Here is a 26,684-nt window from a genome sequence, read left to right as displayed (position 1 = left end):
AGGATTCTTTATAATGCTAAGAGCAAAAATATGGGGTTAAATTAAAAAGTTCTGACTGCCTGCAGCCACCATATAAGAAGCTTACTGTAACTCTATACAGGGGATTTGTAGCTCTGTATTTTCAAAACTTTGTTCTGGCTGCTATAAAGACTATTAAGAAAGAAATCAGCACAGGATATTGCTATTTGAGTGGCAGACACTCACTTTAAAGGGGTTGTGTCAAGATCGGTCCACCTATCACCAATCCACAGGGTAGGGGATAAATCTCTGATCGCTTGGGGTCCCACCACTGGGACCCCATGACTAGAATGGGGTTCCAAGCTCTATGTTACTCCTCACTGCATGACAGCAATGAGGAAGAATTTAAATTAAGTGGTGGTCGAGCATGCGTACAGCTGCTCCATTCAAAGTCTATGGGACTGATAGCGATAGCCAAGTACAGCGCTCGACTATCTCCATCAGTCCTAAAGACTTTGAATGGAGCAGCGCGAATGTACGGCCACCTCTCCATTCTTCTCCCCACTGCTTGTGTCGTACAGTAAGGTGGAACAGGAGGCTCAGGACCACCATTCTAGTGAACGCTGATGATCTCAGTGGTGGGCCCCCAGCAATCAGACATGTATCACCTACCCTGTGGATAGGTGATAAATGTCGATCTTGTCCGAACCTTTAAGTGTACCTTTACACTCAGTGCTTTTAGAAAAAAAAAACAATTTTTGTGTAATTTCTCCTGCCGTTTTTTGACGCATTTTTGTTGGCAAAAAAGTGTTGTGGCGCCACAAAAAAAGGTTGTAAATGAAGTGTTTTGTTGTCTTTTTCTGCATTTTTTTTTTGTGGCAATTTTAACAGTCTTTTTTGCATTATTTTTGTGCGACCAGAACTTATATTAAAGTCTATATTCAAATCTAAATTTTACTACATACACTGTATTTTTGTTTGTGGCGTTTTTGAGGTCAGTGGAATTTTTTTTTTCAATGCAGCATGCTCAGGGTATGGCATTTTTATGCCTTTTTTTCCCCATAGACTACTCTATAGGACTGCAAAAAAGCATGTACAAAAGGACATTAAATAATACAAGCCACTAAAAACACGATAAAAAACAAAAAAATGCTGGTGTTTTTTTTAATGCATTTTAAAACACCAGAGAAAATCTAAATTTGAAGGCAGCCTGAGGGCCCATTCACGCGAACGTGATTCTCGTCCGTGTGCTGTGTGTTGAAACAACGCACAGCACACGGACCCATTGATTTCAATGGGGCCGTTCACACATGCGTGAGTTTTCACGCAGAGAGAGTCCGCTATATTGGTGCGTTTTGATGTGTGATTTGCGCATTAATTCCATTGAAAAAAAAAGTGCTTTGCGAGTTCATGGAAAACGCATGCCACACACAAAGCACACTAATGCATAACGCAACACACACGGAGCAGATTTCCGTGCGTTTTTTACGCACGTAAATCTGACACGCTCGTGTGAATGTAGCCTAAGGATAAACAATCCGTAGCTAAAATCGCAACTGTAATTTATTATCATCAGTAAATTTGTAAATGATAAGGGTGGGTGCAAAGTCCCTGAACGCACCACCTTCCACGAGATAAGCATGATCACAAAGTTTACTTTCATTACGTGGTTGCTCATTTATATTTTTACTCATAGTTTATTTTGTCTCGTCTTCTACCAAGACATTTAAATTTCATTTATTTCTAATTTTATTGGGGTATGTTTATTATAAATTGCATATAAAACAAAGACTTGATTTTTGTTAATGTGACATAAGAAATGACGGTTTAGTTCACGTTTTTATCATGTCGAAGCCGACAATCAACTACAAAAAGTTAGTATGATTGAAAATTCTCCCCGGCCAAGATAGCCAAATTCTATGGGCATCGGGAAGCCAGGTGCCCTAAATGTCATAGTCTAGAAGCTGATAACTTGCATCTACTATGGATGTGCCCAAAAATAAATATGTTCTGAGAAGAGATCTGTAATGATATTTTTGGGATTTTTCAAGTAAGAATATCTCTAGACCCTTGGATTTGTTTATTGGGAGCTCTGGACGTGGAAGAGGGGTCTGCGGGGAGGACTATGGCAGTGGGAAAATTACTTTATTATGCTAGGAAGTGTATTTTATTGAATTGGAAGAGTAAAAGCCCTCCATCGGTAGATAAATGGGTTAAATACACCAATAGAATTATAATGTTGGAAAAGAATGATGTTAGAAAGAAGGGGAAGATCTCTTTTTTCTTCTCAGTTTGGGCCCCTTTGATTCAGTGTCGGTTTGAGGCACTGGAAAGGGAAGTATTGGAGGCGATGTAGCGGAGGGGGAGGAGAAAATGGTTTGGAGTTATTATTTTATTATTTACATTTTATTTTTATTTTTTTAGTTTGGGATGGGGGTTTATAATGTTTGTCATAACTACTATGATGTTTTTGGAAGAAACTAAGTAGCTGTACATTGTTGGTTCATGTTTTTTTTGTGCTGAGTTAAAACTATCTAGTGATATGTTCTGTTTTTTATAGGCGTTATAGAGTATATGTACTCAGTAATGTTGTTGCAAGAAAGTGGAACTATTATATAGTGTATAGAAATGAGCACAATGAATGTAGGTTGTTGGTTTGGGATCATGTTGCTAATATTTATTGTTGTATACAGGGTATGTGTGATATGTACAGTCGTTTTTTTTTCATTTGAAATCTGTCTTAAAAATAAAAGAGGACATAGGGAAAAAAAAGAGTATGATTGAAATTACTATTTCCTTTGGCTGTTTTACATATAATTATATGGTCAATTGATGACTTACTCTATTTATACCCTATATAACGCTATATCCTATAAACAGTATACAGATTCAAATGGAATAGAGATAATAATTATTTGTAGTTACAACATCTTGTGATATTATATTAGTTAGATGTAATACAATTGAATGCAACAATCTTGACATTGGGATGAAGACTGAACCCAAATTTACATTTGGTTCTGTGTGTCCCACAGTGTATAAGGGTCAGTCACACAGTGTGTTTTTGGCGCTGACTTTGACGCGGAAACTGCGTCGGAATCAAAGCCAAAAAATGGCCCAAACAGCACCCCATTGATTTCAAAGGCAGGCAGAGTCGTTTTTTTTTTGTCCGGGCGACTTTTGGTTGCTCGCTGAAAAAAAATCGGCATGCTCTTGTTTTTTGCAGATTCCGCCTCTGATCTAGCATTGAAATTAATGGGAGGCAGAGAAAACCTGTGGCGCTAGCTTCTGAGTGTTTTTTTGCAGCTTTTCTTTACCCGCTTTCCTTGTATTAGATTTAACAGCTGCGGGGAAAACCCCCCACAAAAAACATGGAAAAAAAGCAATAAAACAATGCTGGCAGTTAAAAAAAAAAAAAAAAAACGTGTGAACAGGGCCTAGATCTTCTTTTTTTTTTAAAGGGGTTGTCTGGTTTAGAAAAACAATTTTCCAATAACCTATCTGGACATTTTGTGCTAATAGAGAGGACTCACTTTTTGAGGACCCTGGAACAGAGAGCAGCCAAAAAAAAAGGGTCTCTCTCGAGTGACCCAACATGTCCGTGAATTACAATTAAATACATGGACATGCTAAGAAGAGTGCTTCTCCCTCTAGATTGCCGGCATCTCCGAACATTTTACAGACAGCCCATTGATTTCAATAGGGACTACTGTATAAAATGAATCATTTACCTACTGCCGTACAGTCGTGATATTCAGAATTTTCTATGTCTCCTGTCACTGAATGGAATCATTTGTTTATATTCAGAGACTAAAACTTTTGTGCATGCCTAATAATTTTCACGGCTGAGAAATTGCTCCACCTAGACAATGTATCAGTGTAGGCAACATGTATGAGTCTGGAGGCCAAGCTGTTTAGTTCATATAGGATTACCTAGACTGATAAATTGTATTAATCATAGTGACATGTCAGAAGTTTTGATCAGTGGGGGTCTGAGCACTGAGACCCTCACCGATCGCAAAAATGAAGCAGCAGAAGTGCTAGGGTGAGCTCCGAGTCGCTTAATCTCTAATCGGCTTTTCTCGGAAAGCCTAGTAGTTTTTGTATGGGTCCATACACTTTCTATTGAGTCTGTACACCTATTGCTTGGCTTTCCGAGAAAAGACGATCAGAGATGAAGCAATTCAGAGCTCACCGGAGCGCTTCCGCCGCTTCGTTTAATCGAACGGTGGGGGTCTCAGCGCTCGGACTTCCACCGATCAAAACTTCTGACATGTCACTATGATACGTCAGAAGTTTTTTGAACATTTAGTTACTCTTTAAACAGGAATGTCCAGTCAATGACAAAAACAGATATCTTGAAAATGTTGAGGAATTAATGCATAATTCTATTAAATTACATAACTTTTTCCTTATAATGTGAATAAACTTTATTTACATAAAACAAGAACATTTTTCTCCATGAACTTCAAATAAGACTTTATGATAGTGGAAAAATTTGGTCGATAAATTAAATATTTATCAGTGAAAAACACCCAAATTTTGTGAAAAATTGCAAAAATTAGCATTTTTCTAAATGTATATGTATCTGCTTGTAAGACAGGCAATTATACCACACAAAATTGTTGCAAATTAACATCCCCCATATGTCTACGTTAGATTGGCATCGTTTTTTGAACGTCCTTTTATTTTTCTATGACCTCACAAGGCTTAGAACTTTAGCAGCAATTTCTCACATTTTCAAGAAAATTTCAAAAGGCTATTTTTACAGGGCCCAGTTCAGTTGTGAAGCGGCTTTTAGGGCCTTATATATTAGAAACCGCCAAAAAGTCACCCCATTTTAAAATCCTCAACCATCGAAGTATTCAAAACAGCATTTAGAAAGTTTCTTAACCCTTTAAACGTTTCACAGGAATTAAATCAACGTAGAGGTAAAATTTTCACATTTCATTTTTTTTTTTGCAGAAATTCATTTTTAATCTATTTTTTCTGCAACACAGAAGTTTTTACCAGAGAAATGCAACTCAATATTTATTGCCCAGATTTTGCAGTTTTTAGAAATATCCCACATGTGGCCCTAACGTGCTATTGAAATGAAGCACAGGCCTCAGAAGCAAAGCAGCACCTAGTGGATTTTGGGCCTCCTTTTTATTAGAAAATATTTTAGGCACCATGTCAGGTTTGCAGGGCTCTTTCGGTGCCAAAACAGTGGAAATCCACCAAAAGTGACCCCATTTGGGAAACTACACCCCTTGAGGAAATTATCTAGAGGTATAGTGAGCATTTTGACCCCGCAGGTTTTTTGCAGAAATTATTGGAAGTAGGCCGTGAAAATGAAAATCTACATTCTTTCAAAGAAAATGTAGGTTTAGCTAATTTTTTCTAATTTCCACAAGGACTAAAGGAGAAAAAGCACTGCAACATTTGTAAAGCAATTTCTCCCGAGTAAAACAATACCCCACATGTGGCAATAAATGGCTGTTTGGACACACGGCAGGGCTTAAAATGAAAAAAAGCGCCATTTGGCTTTTGGAGCTCAAATTTAGCAGGAATGGTTTGCGGAGGCCATGTCGCATTTGCAAAACCCCTAAGGGACCAAAACAGTGAAAACGCCCAAAAAGTGACGCCAATGCTCTGGCTACGGATTCTTGCATCTTAAAGCTCCTAACCTCAATGGCCAGAAATGGACAGTGATGTCAGGGCCTTCCCCAGGAGCAGAATCCCCGGCCAGAGCGCTACTGACCGAAGGGCTTTCCCAAGACAAGAGTCCTTGGCCAGAGCGTTGGTAATCTGTAGTTTAAAGCCCCTGACCTCATGGTCCATATATGGACAGTGATGTCAGGGGCTCCCCCATAAGCGGAATCCCTGCCAGAGCGTTGCCGATGCTCTGGCTAAGGATTCTGGCATCTTAAATCTCCTAACTTCACTGGCCATATATGGACAGTGTTGTCAGGGCCTTTCCCAGAAGCACAATCCCCGGCCAGAGTGCTACTGACCGAAGGGCTTTCACAAGACAGGAGTCCATGGCTAGAGCTCTTGCGATGCTTTGGCCAGGGACTCTGTATTTAAAGCCCCTGACATGACTGTCCATATATGGACAGTGACGTCAAGGGCTTCCCCGGACATAATGATTCAAGTAGTGCTTTTTGAAGTTCAGCCTATGTATCCCACTGTATCCCTATACAGTGGAATACGTTGCTACTTTCCATCAGAGGTATGTGTCGGGACACATCCAAACTTATACCTCTGAAAGAAGGGGAAAAATACAATCTGAAACAGGCCTTACTGTCCTCAATACGCTGACAATTAAATATATCCAAGCCAATTAACTTATTAGCATGTTTTTCCGTGAATATATGTGTGTTAATGGGCCTCTGGGGCAGTTCATGTGCATGTCTATACTGTAAAATTAAATATATATATATATATTGTTTATTTCATACTACTGGTAATATACAATTACAGAAAGAAAATATTTGTGTACCGTACTATCAATAATTATTTCTATATTTCAGAGGCACTACAGTAAACCCATTATCATATTTGGTCATTTTGATAATTCTCATCAATGTCCACCGTTCCAGTACAGGTAACTTTTTCTTACGTAATTATCTGTCTCAAATCTATCCATCCATTCATCGTTTTCAAGAAACACCTCATAGTTATACACACTGCAGTTCACATATTTATATTCCATAATTGAACAAATATCTGTTGTATGTTAATAATGATATATATTTTTTGCTTCTAGCACCGTTTACAGTTTATAGTTCATCAGCATCTATGATGGTTACTGTTGGAGAAGACGCAATTATTAATTGTTACCTCAAACCTGAAATAAGTGCTGTGAACATGGAGATTCGGTGGGTCAAGGCTAATGATGGTTCAAACGTCTACAAATACCGCAAAGGAGTGAAAGAGACACAGGGTATAAACAGTGCATTTCTTGGACGCACAGAATTGATAAAGGATGGAATAGAAAAAGGAAACGTTTCTCTGAGGATACACAGCATTCAACCGTCTGATAAGGATTTTTATACATGCTACTTTCAGAGTGACTTTATGTTTCATGATGCCATAATAGAAATACTACCCCATGGTAAGTAAAAGATATGATATATATATATAATATAAAAAATATTGTTTAAATACAAATATAACATGTAGTCTTTGTCCTGGTGCTAGTGGTCAGTGATGCTCCATCATGTGGGACATTACTATGAAATAGTTCCCTTTGATTACACAAAACTGGCTCCAAGGTCCATTGCCAACTGTATGGCAGTACAGAGTGAGGACCTGTGCTTTTGTCCCATAGACACTGGGTGTGTCAACATATTACAGTATGCAATGCTGCATGCCACAGCACAAAGATCTGTAGAATGGGCTCAAATAGCACACAGGATAGTATATAGTACATCTACATTTTGGTGGTAAATTACTTAGGCTACATTCACACGACCGAGTGCAAACTCGGATGTGAAAATGTCTGTTTTTTAAGTCCGATTGGCACCCGTGCTGGAGCCGTTTTCACGGATCTCTCATAGACTTGAGTCTATTGAGGGATCCGTGAAAATGGAAGAATATAGGACATGTCCTATTTTTCCATGGACCCTTCACACAATGCGTTAAAACAACTGCCGTGTGAATGGCCCCATTGAAATACATGTGTTCGTGTGACGGCTGCTGTTTTGATGACCGTCACACGGACGTATACTACGGTCGTGTGAATACGCCCTTAGTGTTGATGCTGGCTACCAGATGTCATCGTGACGTATTCATGCAGTGTCATAGCCTTATCAATTTTATCCAAATGATAATAATAATGATAAATAATAGATTACTGTTTCTGTTTAAAGCCAGTGAAGCCTTATCTCAGGCCATTGGTTATGTCTGTTGATGTAGTTGAGCATTTGGTGGCAATTTAATATGGTCCGAAGTGATATTGAAACCATTGAGGTATCATCTAAAAAAAAAACCTCTATAAATGTAGATGAAGTCATGAAGAGAGTAACATAGTTGGTCCTTGGAAGAACTAGAGCAAATCAATTCTACAAATCAAATTTGAGTCAAATCTTTTCAAAAATTTATACTTGGATACAATCCTAGAAGACATCATGGAGTCAGACAAGAGTTGTCAGGGCACTTGATAGTTATCATATTCAGAGTTCATAGATGGTAGATGTTGGTAGCATGTGGAGTTCCAAAATAAGTCCTACTGGTAACAGAACATTACAGTCTTTTCTTGCCAATTATCTTTGTAGCCTGTTATGGGGCTATTCTATCTTGACAAATGCTGTCTATGTACTATATTAGGGCACATGGACGTTACAGAGTTGGATCCCACACTCGAGATCCACCACTGTGAGCCAGGGGCCTGGCAAACACATGGTCACTATGTATTATTTTAATGGGCTTGTAACAATAGACCAAGGATTGGGCTGTTGTAGGACCAGCAGGGTGTGGTGTGAACCCGCCTTGTCACTAAGGGATTTGACTTGGGGCTGCTCTGGGAAGTGGAGTCTAAGGGAACCCCCAGTCTTCACCCTAAAACCCCGGTACAGGAATGGGGACTTTGCTGAGGGGGAACCCCTGGTCGCTACCCCTGGAGTAGTCTCCCTTGGTGATGTCTGGCGTGGGTAGTAGCAGAGTGGAAAATGTAGCAATAGGTCTGAGCAGGTGGCAAAGATTCAAAATGTTAAACATAGCAATAGGTCCGGGCAGGCGGCAGGCACGGAAGGTTAAAAACTGGCAGAAGGTCCTTAAACAGGATGCAACTAGACAGCATGGAAAACTTAGCAACACAGGGAACACTAAGCAACAAAATTGCTCTGGCATTGACTACCAGGGCAAGAGGAGCTTTTATAGCAGAGTCAGGTGATAGATTAAAAATTGGAGCACAATGACCATTTAATTGGCGCACACTAGGATCCAGTGGAGTGCGTCGGCAGCTGGAGCGGCCACGAGATGCTGAAAGCAGAGGGAGGCTGCATGGACCAGATCACTGGGTACAGGTAATAATAACGCGACGGCGGGGAGGAGCGGAGGCCAGGACAGTGCTCTATGCAATACGACCGCACACCCCCTCTGCAGTGCCACACGGAAACTTCTCTCTGCGATAACAGTTTATTTCAGGAGGTTAGAAAAGCTGCAGTTATATGGTGATGGCTGGGCAGCTGCATTCCAAGAAGGATAATGTGCCAATGTGTGATTAGAAGCGGTCCCATCTGCAGGAACATGGGGGTACTTTTTATTCTCCACAATTTTATTCTGATCGAATTGACTTGGACACCCGATTCAACCGAGTTGGACCCAAAAACAAATTTAGGGAAACATGCTCATCTCTATGAATGACCTATCTAGTACAAATAACTTATAATAGTATTACTTTTTAAAGCAAGTCATCCAGGCCTTTTTAACCCCTTCCCGACATTTGTCCTAGTCATACGCCAAAGTCGGGTAGGGAAAGTATGGAGCGGGCTAGCGAAGTGATCCCGCTCCATACGATGTGGGTGTCGGCTGTTTGTTACAGCCGACACTTCAGAGTAACGAGCGGCATTGCGTTTGAGCGTGATCCCGCTAGTTTAACTCGTTAAATGCTGCGGTCAATAGCGACCTCAGCATTTAAATTGTTAGAAAGAGGTGGCGACCCCCTCTAACAGCTCATCGTGCCCCCCGCAATGCAATCGCAGGGGGGCGATGGTTGCTATGGCTGCCTGGGGGCCTAATGAAGGCCCCCAGGTCCGCCATCTTTGTACATCTATTAAGCCCTGCCTCAAAAAACCCCCCTTTTCCCATTTTCCCCCTAGAGCATAGTAAAAAAATAAATAAATAAACATAATTGGTATCGCTGCATCCGTAAACATCTGAACTATTACAATATATCATTATTTAACGCACACGGTGAACGCCCTAAAAAAAAAGTAAATTGTAAATGCCAGAATCTCTATTTTTTGGTCACCTAATCTCCCACAAAAAATGAAATAAAAAGTGATCAAACCGTCGCATGTACACCAAAATGGTATTATTAAGAACTACAGATTATCCCGCAAAAAATAAGCCCTCATACCACTTAATCGACGGAAAAATAAAAAAGTTGTGGCTCTCGGAATTTAGCGACACAAAATAAATTTTCTTTTGTACACTTAGGTTTACTTGTAAAAGTAGTAAAATATGGAAAAAACTATATATATTTGGAATTGGCATAATCGTATTGACCCACAGAATAAAATTAACATGTTGTGTTAATTGCACAGTAAATTCCGTAAAAACGGCGCGCAAAAAACCATGGAGGAATCGCTTTTTTTTTTCATTTTCTACCCCACAAATAATTTTTTCCCGTTTCCTAGTACATTATATGGCAACATAAATGATGCTACGAAAAACTACAACTCGTCCCGCAAAAATCAAGCCCTCATAGTACTATATCGACGAAAAAATAAAGACGTTATGGCTTTTGGAAGGTGGGGAGGAAAAAACGAAAATGAAAATCTGAAAAAGGGCTGCGGCAGGAAGGGGTTAAAGTCCTTCAATTACGTAAAAAAAAATCAAACTGTTTTGATGTAATGGATACCTCCCTAGGGTATAAATAGATCATTAGACAGATCTCTGTACTGACTTTTGATATATTAATACATAATAAAAGACGGGTAGTATGCCAACCAAGAGAGCTTATTCTGATACAACCTCTGCTACCCTATCAAACTAGGACTTAACTAATTGCTGAATATCTCTGCTGGATAACAACTAATGTCATAGCTATTCTCTGTTCTCTCACAACGTGATAACATCCTGTCAGCTTGGGACAAAGGTTTCATAATTATTCTTTTAGAATAGCACTTACCCATCAACTTTGAACCACACCTATTTTGTTCCAGATACATGAATAATTTTGTTGTGCAAGGTTTAGAGAAACTGTTTACTTTGGTCCCCGACAATAAGCTGATGTCAAGGTGTTTCACTGCTTAGATCCCCAGTGATCAGCTACAATAAGTAAGTGTTACATTTTTCAACAGCGCCCTCGCAGGGGAGATAAAGCATTTCACAGTTCCTATTGAAATCAATAGTTGTCCATGTAATCCATAAAATTTTTGGGTCCTCCAGAGGGGGAGACAGTCTTTAGAGCTACTTTCCACTTTATCAAATAGATGAGGGTCGTGAACACTTCATATTTCTTGTGTATTTTATAGGTTACCATTGCAATTATAAAACAGTAGTAATACAGTACTGGGAGTTACTAAATGTCCTGTATACTTTATTGTAACACATTCTGTTATGTGTCCTTATTTATGGTTTCTTTAAAGCAATCGGAACAAGTCCATTTTTGTTCATTGTGACTCAAGCAAGCACCCTTGAAGCGTTATGTTCATCATCTGGGTGGTATCCAAAACCAGATGGACAATGGCTAAGTGAAGACAAGAAAAAAATTACAGAAACTTATAAATCAATAGATGAGACTGATGATGGATTGTACAGCATTAACATTTCCATCATGTTTACAAAAGAATCCAAAAAGACATATTGTGTAATTCAAAATGTATATCCAGATCATCTGAGAGAAGCTTCCATTCACTTATCAGGTAAAGTCATCACTTGAAATTGTAAGATTAATCATGACAACTTATGATATTATGTTTAAAGGGGTTGTCCCACAATTCAATTCACTAATTAAAAATAGGCTCAGAATCCAGGCGTTTTTGGAGCTTATTTGAACTCATTTTCGTTTTTACATTACTTTAGGGGAAAAATAAGAAAAGGTTTTTTTTTTAAACTTTTAATTTAGTTTTTTCACTACTGAAAACTTTTTTTCACATTTTATTAGCCACCCTAGGGGACTTGAACCAGCGATTTATAGATCGCAGCTCCTGGCTGTTAGGCTGGGTTCACACGACTTATTTTCAGACGTAAACGAGGCGTATTATGCCTCGTTTTACGTCTGAAAATATGGCTACAATACGTCGGCAAACATCTGCCCATTCATTTGAATGGGTTTGCCGACGTACTGTGCAGACGACCTGTCATTTACGCGTAGTCGTTTGACAGCTGTCAAACGACGACGCGTAAAATGACTGCCTCGGCAAAGAAGTTCAGGACACTTCTTTGCAACGTAATTTGAGCCGTTCTTGATTGAAGTCAATGAAGAGCAGCTCAAGATTTACGAGCGTCAAAGACTCCTCGCATAATGCGAGGAGGAGCTTTTACGTCTGAAACGACGCAGCGGTTTTCTCCTGAAAACAGTCTGTCTTTTCAGATGTAAAAGGTAGCTAGCGTGTGCACATACCCTTAGTTACGGGTGTCTGTTGTAAAATACAGCCGACACACGCAGCATATAGAGCGCGCTCTGAGCGCGAGCGTGCTTCAAAAATCACCCCCCGCACCTGGACGTAATAGCACGTCTGGGTGCGCGAAGGGGTTAAGAGCGTTTTTTAAGCTTATTTGAGGCATATTTATTAAGCTTTTTTGTATTGACATTGGTAAATCTGCTTGTAAAATCTTTTAAGAGTGACGTCACTCCTTTTTTTGAAGTATTTTTATGAGGCGTAAAAATCCGCCTCATTTGAACTACACAGTATATTTGGTATTGAGATTATTGGGAAGCTGTTTGCAGTCGTAGGTTAAGTGTATTTCGGAGCGTAACATGAGCATTTTATGCTCTGAAATATGCCTGGAAATAAGTCGCTTGAATGGGAGGTTGCACAGGTGTAAAACGAACATCCACCCACGCACCTACCATTCAGCAGAGGAGGGACTACCTAGTATTATAATTGCACAAAGATGCAACTTTTATACGGTGCCAGTCACACAGTTGGAGATGAGTATTTGGACGCAATAATGTCCACCATGAGTTTGTTGAATTCACTTCTATATTGATCTATTTTAGATTCACTGTTCCCTGAGAGTACCATTGGACACATCATCACATATGTTATTTTTTCCCTAATTATATGTGGGATCCTCTTCTGGGTTTTGGCGAGATGGTACAAAGGTAAGAAACTTTTCAGATGTTCAAAAATATTTCTCAATTAATTCTCAGATGAACCATTTTTCTTTTTGTCTCGCAAATATCCTGAAATAGTTGAAATGGTTTTCTACCCATGGGTAAAATAAATCTTTGGCGCCATAATACGAAGCCCTCTGAATGCAGTCTTAGGCCTCATAAGGCTGGCCAAATCTGCAGCGTAATACAATACCAGCAAAGTAAGGCCCGATTCACACGAACATTGTAAACATCTGTCTGCTGTACATTAAAGCAACGGACAGCACACGGACCTATGCAATTCAATGGGGCTATTCAGACGTCCGTGATTTTTAACGCAGAGTCTTTCCATTGCTTGAAACTCACTGCATGTCCTATACTAGTTCGTTTCTGCAGACCACGCGCCCATTGTAGTCTATGTGTGCGTGAATATCACGGACAGAACGGATGTCATCCATGGGCAGTCCGTGTTTCATGCAACAGTTGCTTCAGAAATGCAGAGAAATAAATAAAGTACACCAACACTGATATAACAAACGGATGCCACACGGAGCACACGCTGATGGTACACAGAACTGCAACACAAGAAAAACGCAGCGTTTTTTTGCAGACTCAAAACAGACACGTACATGTGAATCTAGCCTTAATGAGATTTCAAGTAATCGCATCTACACATTGCAATTTTTTTTCCATTAATTAACATGCAGTGCAGATTTAACTTGCGTTTCTGTTTTAGAACTGTATCTGAGCTTATCATGTGTGATACTGCCTGCTGGGCCTAGTATCCAAGCCTATTATGTAAGACACCCTGTGCTGGACTGCTGTTTCTAATCCTATCATGTAGTAATACATCAAATAGTATTATAAGGGCATGTTCAGACGTGGCAGAATTGTTGTGGAATTCTGCTGCGGACAGTCCACAGTGGAATTCTGCAGCGGCCGTTTTTTTTATTTCTTTCTATACATTTTTAGGAAAGTTAGTTCAGACGTTGCAAAAAATAACTGTGCAGAATTTTCCCTCCGCAGCATGCTCTTTCCATTGCGGAAAAGAATGCAAAAACTAAAATCTGTGGCAAGTCCGCTGTGATATCTGCAACGTCTGAATTACCTGTCAAATATGCAAATGTTGGTGCAGATTCGTTGCGTAATTGCCCCAAATCTGCACCAAAATTGGCAGCGGAAAAATTCTGCCACGTCTGAACGTGCTCTAAGTGACAGCCAGCACGGTTTTACTAAGGACAGAATTTGTCAGACCAACCTGATTTGCTTTTATGAAGAGGTGAGCAGAAGCCTAGACAGAGGGGCCGCTGCGGATATAGTGTTTATATGAGAGGTGAGCAGAAGTCTAGACAGAGGGGCCGCTGTGCATATAGTGTTTATATGAGAGGTGAGCAGAAGTCTAGACAGAGGGGCCGCTGTGGATTTAGTGTTTTTGGACTTTGCAAAGGCATTTGACACTGTCCCTCATAGACGTCTAATGGGTAAATTAAGGACTATAGGTTTAGAAAATATAGTTTGTAATTGGATTGAGAATTGGCTCAAGGACCGTATCCAGAGAGTTGTGGTCAATGATTCCTACTCTGAATGGTCCCCAGTTATAAGTGGTGTACCCCAGGTTTCCGTGCTGGGTCCACTATTATTCAACTTATTTATTAATGATATAGAGGATGGGATTAATAGCACTATTTCTATTTTTGCAGATGACACCAAGCTATGTAATATTGTTCAGTCTATGGAAGATGTTCATGAATTACAGGCAGATTTAAACAAACTAAGTGTTTGGGCGTCCACTTGGCAAATGAAGTTTAATGTAGATAAATGTAAAGTTATGCATCTGGGTACCAACAACCTGCATGCATCATATGTCCTAGGGGGAGCTACACTGGGGGAGTCACTTGTTGACAAGGATCTGGGTGTACTTGTAAATCATGAACTAAATAACAGCCGATCAGAACCCAAGTGGCTCATCGCTCTCCTGAGCACTTCTGCAGTTTCGTTTGAGTGATCGGTGGGGGCCTCAGTGCTCAGAACCCCACAGATCGAAACTTCGGACATGTCACTATGACATGTCAGAAGTTTTCTGAAAGTTTAGTTACACTTTAAGGAATTACAGCATGTAATTACTATGTAATATTTTAACATAATTATTAAGTTTGAGATTAATTTTAAAGCACAATAATGGCCATAAAAACCTGGATTTTGTTGGGAATTATTTTACCATACTCATACTGTTACTTACAGTCTTAGTAGCTGCTGCTTTCTTTTGTGTTTCTTTTAAATGCTGTATTTTTTAGCTGTTTTTGTTCTCTAAATATTGTTATTTTTGATTCTGTCATTTTGGTATAGTAACAAATATTAATATTTTTTTCAGAAAGAAGACGAAAAGTAGTCAAGAAAAGTAAATAAAAAAGATATACTTTTTATAAGAAAAATCCCCCAAAAAACTGAAAATTATAATTTTTTAAATGTCCTAAGAAACGGATGCTGGATGATTGTTTCAAGTGCGTTTCAGCTGATCGGTGTGGGGTCCGAGTGGCGGACCCCCACTGATCATATACTAATGATTTTGCCTGTGGATAGGTCATCAGTATAAAAATAGCCCCAAACCTGGACAAACCCTTTAAACCTCTTTGTCCCCAATACAAAACCTGTGTCATTTATAATACTGGTGTCTTTTTATGTGGCAAAGTGGCCTTAAAGCCCCTACATGTACCACAACATTTGCCAAAAAGTTTTACTTTCCTGAATGCCTATCCTGAAGCAGCTGATCGGTGCGGGATCCGGGTGCCGACCGTATACTGCTGACCTATCCGATTTTCGTAATCGCTGAAAAAATGGTGCCGTTTTGCCGCGATTATGAAACTTGCAGCAAACCACACCATTCATATCATAAATTCGAAGATTGCTTAAAAAATGTAGTACAAGACGCATAAAAACATTAAGTCACACAGTGCGGTCAAATCACATCATGTGCTGCGATTTTATGAAAACCGTGGCAAAAAATGCAATTTGACCGCACTGTGAACACGGTACATCCTAATATCACAAGTAGCAAGAAAACATATGTATGATGAGCGCTGCAGAATGAAGCCAGTAGTTCTTTAAATGATTACTTGATTAATAACTACTAAGGGGGGCCTTTATCAATTATATGATTACGGTTCGGTGCCGTAATGCTTAGGGGGAGTTCACACAGACTTTTGGTGCTGTTTTTGACGCGGAAACCGCGTTGGAAATTGTGGCAAAAAACGGAAAAGAACGTTCGCGGGAAAAAAAGCGTTGTGTCCTTCAGGCGTCATAGTCTCTGACCTCCCATTGACCTCAATGGGAGTCAGAGAAAGAGTTTTCCGCACCGGTTTTTGCCTGCGGCGCTCAATGGCTATGGCCAAAAAATGTGGCAAGTGTTCTGCCGACAAGTCAAGATCTGTCAGATTTTTCTGCCTGCAAAAAAACTCTGTGTGAACTAGGCCTTAGTATTTAACAATAAAGTAATTATTTAAATTAATGCACAAACTACTGGCTTCCTCCTGTAGCGCTCATCATACCTGTGTTTTCTTCTTTTCTTCTTCTTGTGATATTACGATTTGGACAGTGGCATAGCTATTGGGGTCGCAGCGGTCGCAATTGAGACTGGGCCCCGAAGCCAGGGGGCCCGCGGCCCCCCGCACCACTTCTATTCACGGTTACTATAGTAACTGGGGCCTATGTAATAAACTACAAGGGCCTCTGTTACTATAGTAACACTATTCTTACCCTACTCTTTCCTGAGCGCAGCGCTGCTTTGGATGTCTTTCAGTGTCACAGTGCTATGAGCGCCACGCACAACCTCATGACTCTGAATGGCATCAGGACCTGCACTTGCCCCAGAGCTGAAGAGGAGGTTAAGTATAAGATTATTGTCTACTGGTGCTAAGCCTACCAAGTGGTAGGCTTAGATACAGGGCCCAGCAGACAGTATCTCATATGGTGTGATACTGTCGGCTGGGCTCTGTATCCAGGCCCGTATTTGCCACTAGGCACTAGCACTCTGCCCGGGGACTCCAGCACTGCTCTTGTCAATACTGTCCATATATGGACAGTGATGTTGGGAGCTCCCCAAGATATAAGTTTAACATACCTGTGACGGATTGCCATACAGTTGCATCCATCACCCATAGGGTCCCAGGCCTAATTCACATCTGCTTTGGAGCCTTTGTTAGGGGCCTCCATCGCAGATTCCACCGAAAATACCGGAAACAATAGTGCAGCACGCTGCGCTACTGTTTCGGGTAAAACCACAGACACTGCAACGAAACCCATTAAAGTCAACGGGTTCCGTTGGGCATCAGTTTTCTTTTGCACTTACAGCATTTACATTGTTCTGCTCCCCTGCCGAACGCAGATGTGAACAGGACCTTACCTGGTTACTAGCGATCATTCACCTACTTTTGAAAGTAGGTAAATGACCGCTATTAACTCCTATTGCAGGGACTCCTTTGTATCTGAAGGAGTCCCCGCAATAGGTTTTTGTTTTAGTGGCGCACAGGCCCGTAATGTGCCGAAATTCTGGCGCATGCCGGATGATCATGCGCTTCTCACAAGCCTTAGTAAATTAAGCAGTGACCGCTCTAAGCTCCCATTGGTTAGTTTACATAATGTGGTGCCCGGCACCTTATTTCATTGTCCTACTTTTAAAAGTAGGCCAATGTTCTGGGACCATATGATGTAAACTAACCAATGAGAGTTTACAGCTGTCACTGCTTCGTTAACTGCCACGGACACAGGAAGGTAAGTATAATAATTGTTTTGCTTTTTTAAATGTTACTAATGGTTTTTTATGTGTTTGTGTTTTTTTACAGGTTTGGTTGTTGGAATAAGTCGGATTCGAGGACTACTTCGATGATGGCTTTTTTTATTTTCAATAAAATGGTTAACGAGGGTTGTGTGCAGGGGTTTTATTTCAATAAAATATTTTTTCTATGTTGATATTACGACCGCCTTAGTAATGGCCAATGACTGACAGCGTCCATTAATAAGGCGGGGCCTAATGTTAGCCAGTGAAAGGGCTAACACTAACCCTCATTATTACCCCGGTACCCACCACCACCAGGCGTTTTTGGAAGTGCCGGGTACAATCCAGTACCTGACCATCTAGAGTGATGGCCAGGCACCGGGGGCGGCCGCAGGTTGGTACTATTAGTCTGGGAAAGGGCAGAAACTGTGGCCCTTCCCACCTTGGTAATACTAGCCTGCTGCTATGTTGTATTTGGCTGGTTATGAAAAATGAGGGGGACCGCACATCATTTAAAAAAAATAAACAACGTGGGGTCCCCCCCAATTTTCATAACCATCCAGATACAACATAGCAGCAGCAGGCTAGCATTACCAGGGTGGGAAGGGTCACTGTTTCAGGCCTTTACCAGCCTAATAAAACCAGCCTGCAGCTGCCCCAGTGCCCGACCATCAGTACAGATACCGGGGTAATAACGGGGGTTAGTGTTAGCCTTTTCACCGGCTAACATTAAGCCCCGCCTTAGTAATGGACACTGTCAATCAGCCAGCAGCCATTACTATGGCAGTAGTAATAAAGTTTAAAAAAATACAAAGACAGAAAAAATATTTTATTGAAATAAAAAAAAAACACAAACCTTGTTAACCATTTTATTGAGAGTAAAAAACTGCCGTCATCGAAGTACTCCTCGAATCCGATGTAGTCCAACAACCGATATCTAATCCTATCATGTGTCATACTGTCTACTGAGCTGCTGTATCTAATCCTATCATGTGTGATATTCTCTGCTGAGCCACTGATATGATGTCTCCGATATAGAATTATATGTTTGTGTATATGTATATATATATATATATATATATATATATATATATATATATATATATATATATATATAGATACAGTGAAGGAAATAAGTATTTGATCCCTTGCTGATTTTGTAAGTTTGCCCACTGTCAAAGACATGAACAGTCTAGAATTTTTAGGCTAAGTTAATTTTACCAGTGAGAGATAGATTATATTAAAAAAAAAAAAGAAAATCACATTGTCAAAATTATATATATTTATTTGCATTGTGCACAGAGAAATAAGTATTTGATCCCTTTGGCAAACAAGACTTAATACTTGGTGGCAAAACCCTTGTTGGCAAGCACAGCAGTCAGACATTTTTTGTAGTTGATGATGAGGTTTGCACACAAGTTAGATGGAATTTTGGCCCACTCCTCTTTGCAGATCATCTGTAAATCATTAAGATTCCGAGGCTGTCGCTTGGCAACTCGGATCTTCAGCTCCCTCCATAAGTTTTTGATGGGATTAAGGTCTGGAGACTGGCTAGGCCACTCCATGACCTTAATGTGCTTCTTTTTGAGCCACTCCTTTGTTGCCTTGGCTGTATGTTTCGGGTCATTGTCGTGCTGGAAGACCCAGCCACGAGCCATTTTTAATGTCCTGGTGGAGGGAAGGAGGTTGTCACTCAGGATTTGACGGTACATGGCTCCATCCATTCTCCCATTGATGCGGTGAAGTAGTCCTGTGCCCTTAGCAGAGAAACACCCCCATAATGTTTCCACCTCCATGCTTGACAGTGGTTATGGTGTTCTTTGGGTCAGAGGCAGCATTTCTCTTCCTCCAAACACGGCGAGTTGAGTTAATGCCAAAGAGCTCAATTTTAGTCTCATCTGACCACAGCACCTTCTTCCAATCACTCTCAGAATCATCCAGATGTTCATTTGCAAACTTCAGATGGGCCTGTACATGTGCCTTCTTGAGCAGGGGGACCTTGCGGGCACTGCAGGATTTTAATCCATTACGGCGTAATGCGTTACCAATGGTTTTCTTGGTGACTGTGGTCCCAGCTGCCTTGAGATCATTAACAAGTTCCCCCCGTGTAGTTTTCGGCTGAGCTCTGACCTTCCTCAGGATCAAGGATACCCCACGAGGTGAGATTTTGCATGGAGCCCCAGATCAATGTCGATTGACAGTCATTTTGTATGTCTTCCGTTTTCTTACTATTGCACCAACAGTTGTCTCTTTCTCACCCAGCGTCTTACTTATGGTTTTGTAGCCCATTCCAGCCTTGTGCAGGTCTATGATCTTGTCCCTGACATCCTTAGAAAGCCCTTTGGTCTTGCCCATGTTGTAGAGGTTAGAGTCAGACTGATTCATTGAGTCTGTGGACAGGAGTCTTTTATACAGGTGACCATGTAAGAGCTGTCTTTAATGCAGGCACCAAGTTGATTTGGAGCGTGTAACTGGTCTGGAGGAGGCTGAACTCTTAATGGTTGGTAGGGGATCAAATACTTATTTCTCTGTGCACAATGCAAATAAATATATATCATTTTGACTATCTGATTTTCTGTTTTTTTTTTTTATATAATCTATCTCTCACTGGTAAAATTAACCTAGCCTAAAAATTCTAGACAGTTCATGTCTTTGACAGTGGGCAAACTTACAAAATCAGCAAGGGATCAAATACTTATTTTCTTCAATGTATATATATATATATATATATATATATATATATACACACACACATAAATTTTTTATGGGGGGCATATATATTGAGGCTATTGCCCCTGATGTTTTAAGACCTTAACTACGCCCCTGAGACCCAGCGATTCAGCTGAAAGCTGTGGGACGTCAGCCATGAAGAGAACTGGGGGGGGGGGGGCAAATGTAGGACTTTTGTACCGGGGCCCATGAGCCTTCAGCTACGCCCCTGCATGGTCCATTCTGGGGGTCAGACTGAGATCACATGACACTGCTGCCCATAATGAAAGGGTTCAATCCGTATAAATGCAATTGAGCTGGGAAGAAACAAATGCCACTGCTAGAATATTGTTGGTAGGTTAGCGTTAAAGGTGCAAACATTATTTTTTTTCCAGAGTGCTTCATTATTAAACTGTAACAACTCGTGCACCTATGTCAATTGAACATGATCAGGACAGTTTTTTAGCCTTTGAAGTCCATAAAAAAATGATGCTCCTATCTTTCAAAATCCGTTTGCTCACGGGAACAAATTTGGGAATATTTCTTAGGTGTTGCAACAATACTTTTTTATATAATGTAGTGTAAAGCGAATACATTATTTTGAATACAATGTAAATGTTATTTTTACTTACTATAATTTAAGTTATTATTTTATCTTTTCTTCTAGGATTTAAAAAAACAATACAACATACAGGTATGAATATGTTCGTTTTCAACAGTAGGGGAATTAAAGGGGTTGTCTCATCACAACAATCCCTTTCCATCGGTCCTGGGTCATAAAGCACCCCCTTTCTATGAGATTACTGTTCAGATTACTGTCCAGTGCAGGATTTGAACACTAAATTTCCAGTCACCAGAGAAGACATTATAACAGACATTGAGCCAGTAAGGATTGCTGGGGGATTTCAGCTCTGATGCCTGCAGGAGCTAAAATTAGTAAAAAAAAATTAGTTTCCTTAACGTTCTTTCTTTATTAATTAAATTAAAGAGGACTTGTCATCTCTCCGGACATGCTGTGCTTGCAATCCCCATGACAAAAAAAAACATTGTGAGGCATCTTTTCTCACAACTCTACATTGTGTCGTTCCTCCGTTATTCCTCCTGAATATTTATGAATAAATTGACAACTGGGTGTTACCATTACCTTTGTCAAATGGGCGTGTCGGACTGACCCTTTCAGAACTGATTGGATAGTGTCAGACTGTGTAGTGACACACCCCCAACTGGTAACACACAGTTTTTAAATTATTCATACATTTATAAGAGGAATAACAGAGGAATGACACAACAAAAAATTCTATGAAAAGATGCTACAGAATTGCTATTTTCTGAGGAATACAATTATTTACTAAAGAAAACATGTCAGGAGAGTTGTCAGGTCCTATTTAAATTGTTCTATGATTAACTATTAATTTACTCTGTCGGACCAGGCAAAACATAATAATTATTTAATTTAAAAAAAAAAAATCTGTTGTGTCTAGATATTTCAGAACATCCTACTTAAAGGGGTTTTCCCACGAGGGACATTTATGTCATAAATGTCAGATAGAGGCGGGTCCCACCTCTGGGTCCCACACCTATCTCTAGAACAGGGTCCCATAAACCCTGTTCTACCTCTTTGTATGTCGGCTGATTTCCGACCATGAAGGTGAAAGCAGCATAGTTCGCTGAGCTACGCTATTTTTGTAAGCCCCATAGAACTGAATGGCAGTTACGGAAACAGCGTAGCTCGCATGCTACGCTGCTCCTGTAACTGCTATTCACTACTATGGGAGTTACGGAAACAGCGTAGCTCAGCGAGCTACGATGTTTTCACTTTCATGGTCGTAAATCAGCCGACACACAGAGGTAGAACGGGGTTTAGGGGCCCCATTCTAGAGATAGGTGTGGGACCCAGAGGTGGGACCCGCCTCTATCTGACATTTATGGCATATCCTGTAGATATGTTATAATTGTCCCTCGTGGTAAAACCCCTTTAAGGTGTCCAGTGTGGTTCGGAAAAGTCCATACTAGTGTCACAATGGTTATTGACTGGCTTGCTACAAGAGAATCCGAGCGCTGGGATTGAGCGACTGGGTATTTTTGTCCACGGCATTGGACACATTAGTTTGACGTTCGGGGAGCGAATAAAAGGAACACGAGGGGGCACCATAACAAGTATGTAATAACAATATCTAGACACAAGTAATTTTTTTTTTCAATTCCAATAGAATTTTTTTTATGTTTTGCATCATTTAACAGTGTAATGTTATATTTAATTGGGAAGACTTCAATTCTATATAAAAATTATAAATAGATGTTAAAGCAGTATTATTATAACATAAACTGTAAGTAGTCCATTGAGAATCATATTAACAAAACCTATGCTTGATGGGATATTTTAAAGCCCATCTGCACCACCCAAGGGAATGGATGTTTATTTTTTCCCATTTCATTCTTAAAGTCATAATGCCTTTACTTATATATGTGTGTCTGTCAACATTTAACCCTACCTGTATCAATTTAAATATGCTTGACAGACTAGTGTAATAAATTAGAATTCATAGTTGGCAATAGCGCTTTGGTTCTGGGTTCGAATCCAACCCAGCACAACATCTGCAAACAGTTTTTATGTTCTCTCTGTGTTTGTGTGGTTTTCCTCCGGGTACACCTGGTTTCCATCCACACTCCGAAAACATACAGGTAGGTTATATTGGAATTTAGATCCTGAGCCCCAATGAGGACAGCGAGTGATTACAATATCTGTTCAACGCTGTGGATATGTTGGTGCTATATATATAAAAATATAGTAAAATAAGTAATAGCCACCACTGAAATTAGCCTCTTTCACTTCAAAGGAGGTGAGCTGCAATGCCAGATACAACCCATGGACAAGTGTGGCACTGTTTTTACATACCTCACAGCTTTCAAGTATTACAAAGAGGCACAACCAATTTTTTCCCTTTAAAGTCACACCTCTAACCCCAACCAATCCCCACCCATACACAGCCGGTTCAGAGCACAGTATATCATGCTCCCATAGTGCCTCTACACAGTATAATGCCCCCATAGAACCCCCCACACAGTATAAAACCCCTATAGCTGTCCCCACACAGTACAATACCACATAGTGCCTCCCACACAATATAATGCCAAATAACTGCCCCACATAGTATAATTCCCCCATAGGTGCCCCCACACAGTATAATGCCCCCATAGATGCACCCATACAGCATAAAGCCAACACAGATGCCCCATACAGTATAATGCCAACAGAGATGCCCTCATACAGTATAATGACCCCAAAGCTGCCCCCATACAGCATAATGCCCCCATAGCTGCCCCCATATAGCATAATGCCCGTATAGCTGCCCCATACAGTATAATGTCCCCCATTCCTGCCCTATACATTATAATGCCCTCATAGCTGCCACATAAAGTATCATGACCACACATATTCCCCCATACAGTATAATGCCCCCATAGCTGCCCCACACAGTATAATGCCCGCACAGATGCCTCATACAGTATAATGTCCATACAAATTCCCCCATGCAGTATAATGCCCCTATATCTGCTTCCCTACAGTATAATAACCAATAACTTCCCCATACAGTATAATGCCCCATAGCTGCCCCATATGGTATAATGACCCCACAGCAGCCTCCATATTGTATAATGCCCACATATAAAGTGCCATAGTGCCCGACTACAAAGTGCCAGTGCCACACATAAAGTGCCAGTGCCCACATACATAGTGCCACAGTGCCCATGTAGATAGTGCCACACCCTCTAAAGATAGTGTCCCTCCCTATGTATATAGTGCTACCCCTTACTCCTATAGATAGTTCCCATATAGTACCACAGTGTCAATGTAGATAGTGCCACACCCTCTTAAAGATAGTGCCACTCCCCAATATAGATAGCGCTAGCCCTTACTCCTGTAGATAGTGCCATTGGGGCTCCCTCTAGGAGCAGAATCACCGGGAAGAGCATCGACCACGCTGTGACTGGTGATTCTGCTCCAGGAGGAGCCCGTGACGTCACTGTCCATATATGGATAGTGATGTCAGGGGCTCCCTCTAAGAGCAGAGTCCCCAGCCAGGGCATCGGCCACGCTATGTCAGGGAATTCCACAACTGGAGACGCCCCTGACATCACTGTCCATATATGGACAGTGACGTCAGAGGCCCCCCCAGGAGTAGAAACTCGGACCAGAACGTCGGCAAAGCTCTGGCCAGGGATTCCGCTCCGGGAGGTTCCCAAGATAGGCGTTCCCGGCCAGAGAACTGGCGTTGCTCTGGCTGAGGACTCCATAGTTGAAAGCCCGACATCACTGTCCATAACCTCCGCTCTGTATTCTGAGTAGCTCGGCGCAGATATGCGTGATGACGTCACTACATCACGCCTGTTTGTGCCGAGCATCTCACGGCATGGAGCTGATGGTTCCTTGCTTCAGCATTGGTTTTAACTATATCTGCATCCTGAGGATGCAGATACAGTTAAAACTGAGACCTATCACCGGCAGTCCGGGACAGCGGGACACCACCCGGAATCTGGGACTATCCTGTGTAATTCGGGACAATTCGGGGGTTTGATTTTTTTTATAGAAGGCAGCAAAGTTTTTCTAATCCTGGAAACCCTATTAACTAGTACAGGACCACCACTGTATATATACGATGGGTGGTCCAGGTCCTTAAAACCCGCGCCATAGTATATCTATGTTGCGGGCTTTAGCTGGCTCCCCAAGCGATCAGACAGCTAAATGTCGGGTGCCTTGGAGAGAAGACAGAAATGGTTTCCGCTGCTATGACTTGTTTGGTTTTACACACACAGCGCTCAATGAGTGCTGTATATAGAATAGAGACCGCTGCCTCTGTTGGTCCCGCTGATCATGTGATTGGTCACATGATCGCCGGGATACCATTAGTGGAAAGCTGCTGCTGGGTCTAACTAGACCCAGCACAGCTTTATTAGTGACAATGGTCACTAATACAGGGCTATTTTCCCCAGCTACAGTGAAAAATCATTGTGTAAAAATAAAACTAAAGTCTCCCAAAGTTCTTTTCTGACCTTTTGAGGAACAGACCATAGTAATAAAAAAAAGTAAAAATAAAAACTAAATAATGGACATAAAATATTTCCCCCCCCCCCCACCAATCATTGTCGTCACCCTAGCCCTGACCTAATTACCCTAAAAAAGTATGACATGTAATATATAAAAATTTACGACAATAACAATCACAAATAAAAAATTTATTTTATGATAATACCATTTTATTACCAGGAAAAAATAACCTAGAATGTAAAAAAGTATTTGTTTTTGCCGGGTTTTTTTTAACTATAAGCCTAACAATTCTAAAAAAAGCTAAAAATGATGTGTACAAAATGATGATAAAGGAAATCTGCATTGTTTATGAAAAAAAGGTTGCAAAAATCACATTGCAAGTCCAACAAATAAAAAGTTATAGCAGTTTAACTAACGCCTGCTAAAAATTGCGAAACGGTGCATGGTCCTGAGTCGGTTAAGAAATTGCATAGGATTTCATTATGCCCATACATTTTAGGATGACTACCTAGGATGTATGCTGATTTCCTCTGAAATTAATTACAGTTTATCATGTGAGTCCAAATTCATTTGTCAACATGTTCAATTTCACAGTGGATGTCCAGCTTGATCCGGAAACTGCTCATCCTGATCTAAAGCTGTCAGATGACTTTAAGCTTTTGTCAAGGTCGGCAGAAAGACAAAATGTCCCAGACAATGACAAGAGGTTTGACACGCGACTTTATGTGCTTGGAAGAGAAGTATTATCAAAAGAGCAAAACTACTGGAAGGTGAATGTAGATGGTTCGAAACACTGGACTATTGGAGTGGCCTCAGAAAAAATAAATCGGAAAGGAAAGTTGACTTTGTCACCAATGGAAGGAGTTTGGGCGATAGAGTTAGATGAAAACTACAAGGTTTATGAAGATCGGCCCATCAACATCAATGTCTCCAAGGGGCTTTGCCATGTTGGGATATATGTAAACTTGAGAATAGGGAAGATAGTCTTTTACAATGCTGATAAAGGCCAAATACTCCATTCATTTAAGAAGGCATTTGTAAACACATTTCAATTATATCCATTTTTCTCAGTTTGGAAAGTTGGTGAAAATATTCATGTGTGTTCAGGCAGTTGCCTATCCTGTCCTGGGAGAGATTCAGATGAAAATTCTCAAATGTTACTCAGTAGGGAAACTGAAGACTCTGAACAGCTATGTTTTACGGAGAGATATCTTTGTTTGGCATGA

The 26,684-nt window shown here is 40.6% G+C and overlaps 1 protein-coding gene across 1 annotated transcript; it reads left to right on the top strand.

The window, feature by feature from the left end:
* Positions 1–1,803: 1,803 nt before the first annotated feature.
* LOC142665111 (butyrophilin subfamily 1 member A1-like) lies at positions 1,804–26,684 on the top strand. The gene is made up of 6 exons (XM_075844657.1): positions 1,804–1,832; positions 6,474–6,547; positions 6,710–7,057; positions 11,259–11,534; positions 12,836–12,940; positions 26,005–26,684. Exons 1-6 carry the CDS (start codon positions 1,804–1,806, stop codon positions 26,682–26,684), a joined length of 1,512 nt encoding a protein of 503 aa, XP_075700772.1.

Source organism: Rhinoderma darwinii, chromosome 12 (assembly GCF_050947455.1).
Source record: "Rhinoderma darwinii isolate aRhiDar2 chromosome 12, aRhiDar2.hap1, whole genome shotgun sequence".
NCBI classification, from domain to species: domain Eukaryota; kingdom Metazoa; phylum Chordata; class Amphibia; order Anura; family Rhinodermatidae; genus Rhinoderma; species Rhinoderma darwinii.
This window is presented reverse-complemented; position numbering and strand designations above follow the sequence as displayed.

Coding starts and splice junctions, on each gene's coding strand:
- LOC142665111 (XM_075844657.1), top strand. CDS start 1,804: ATGTCGAAGCCGACAATCAACTACAAAAA. Junction 1,833..6,473: donor CCGACAATCAACTACAAAAA/GTTAGTATGATT, acceptor TCTATATTTCAG/AGGCACTACAGTAAACCCAT. Junction 12,941..26,004: donor TTTGGCGAGATGGTACAAAG/GTAAGAAACTTT, acceptor AATTAATTACAG/TTTATCATGTGAGTCCAAAT.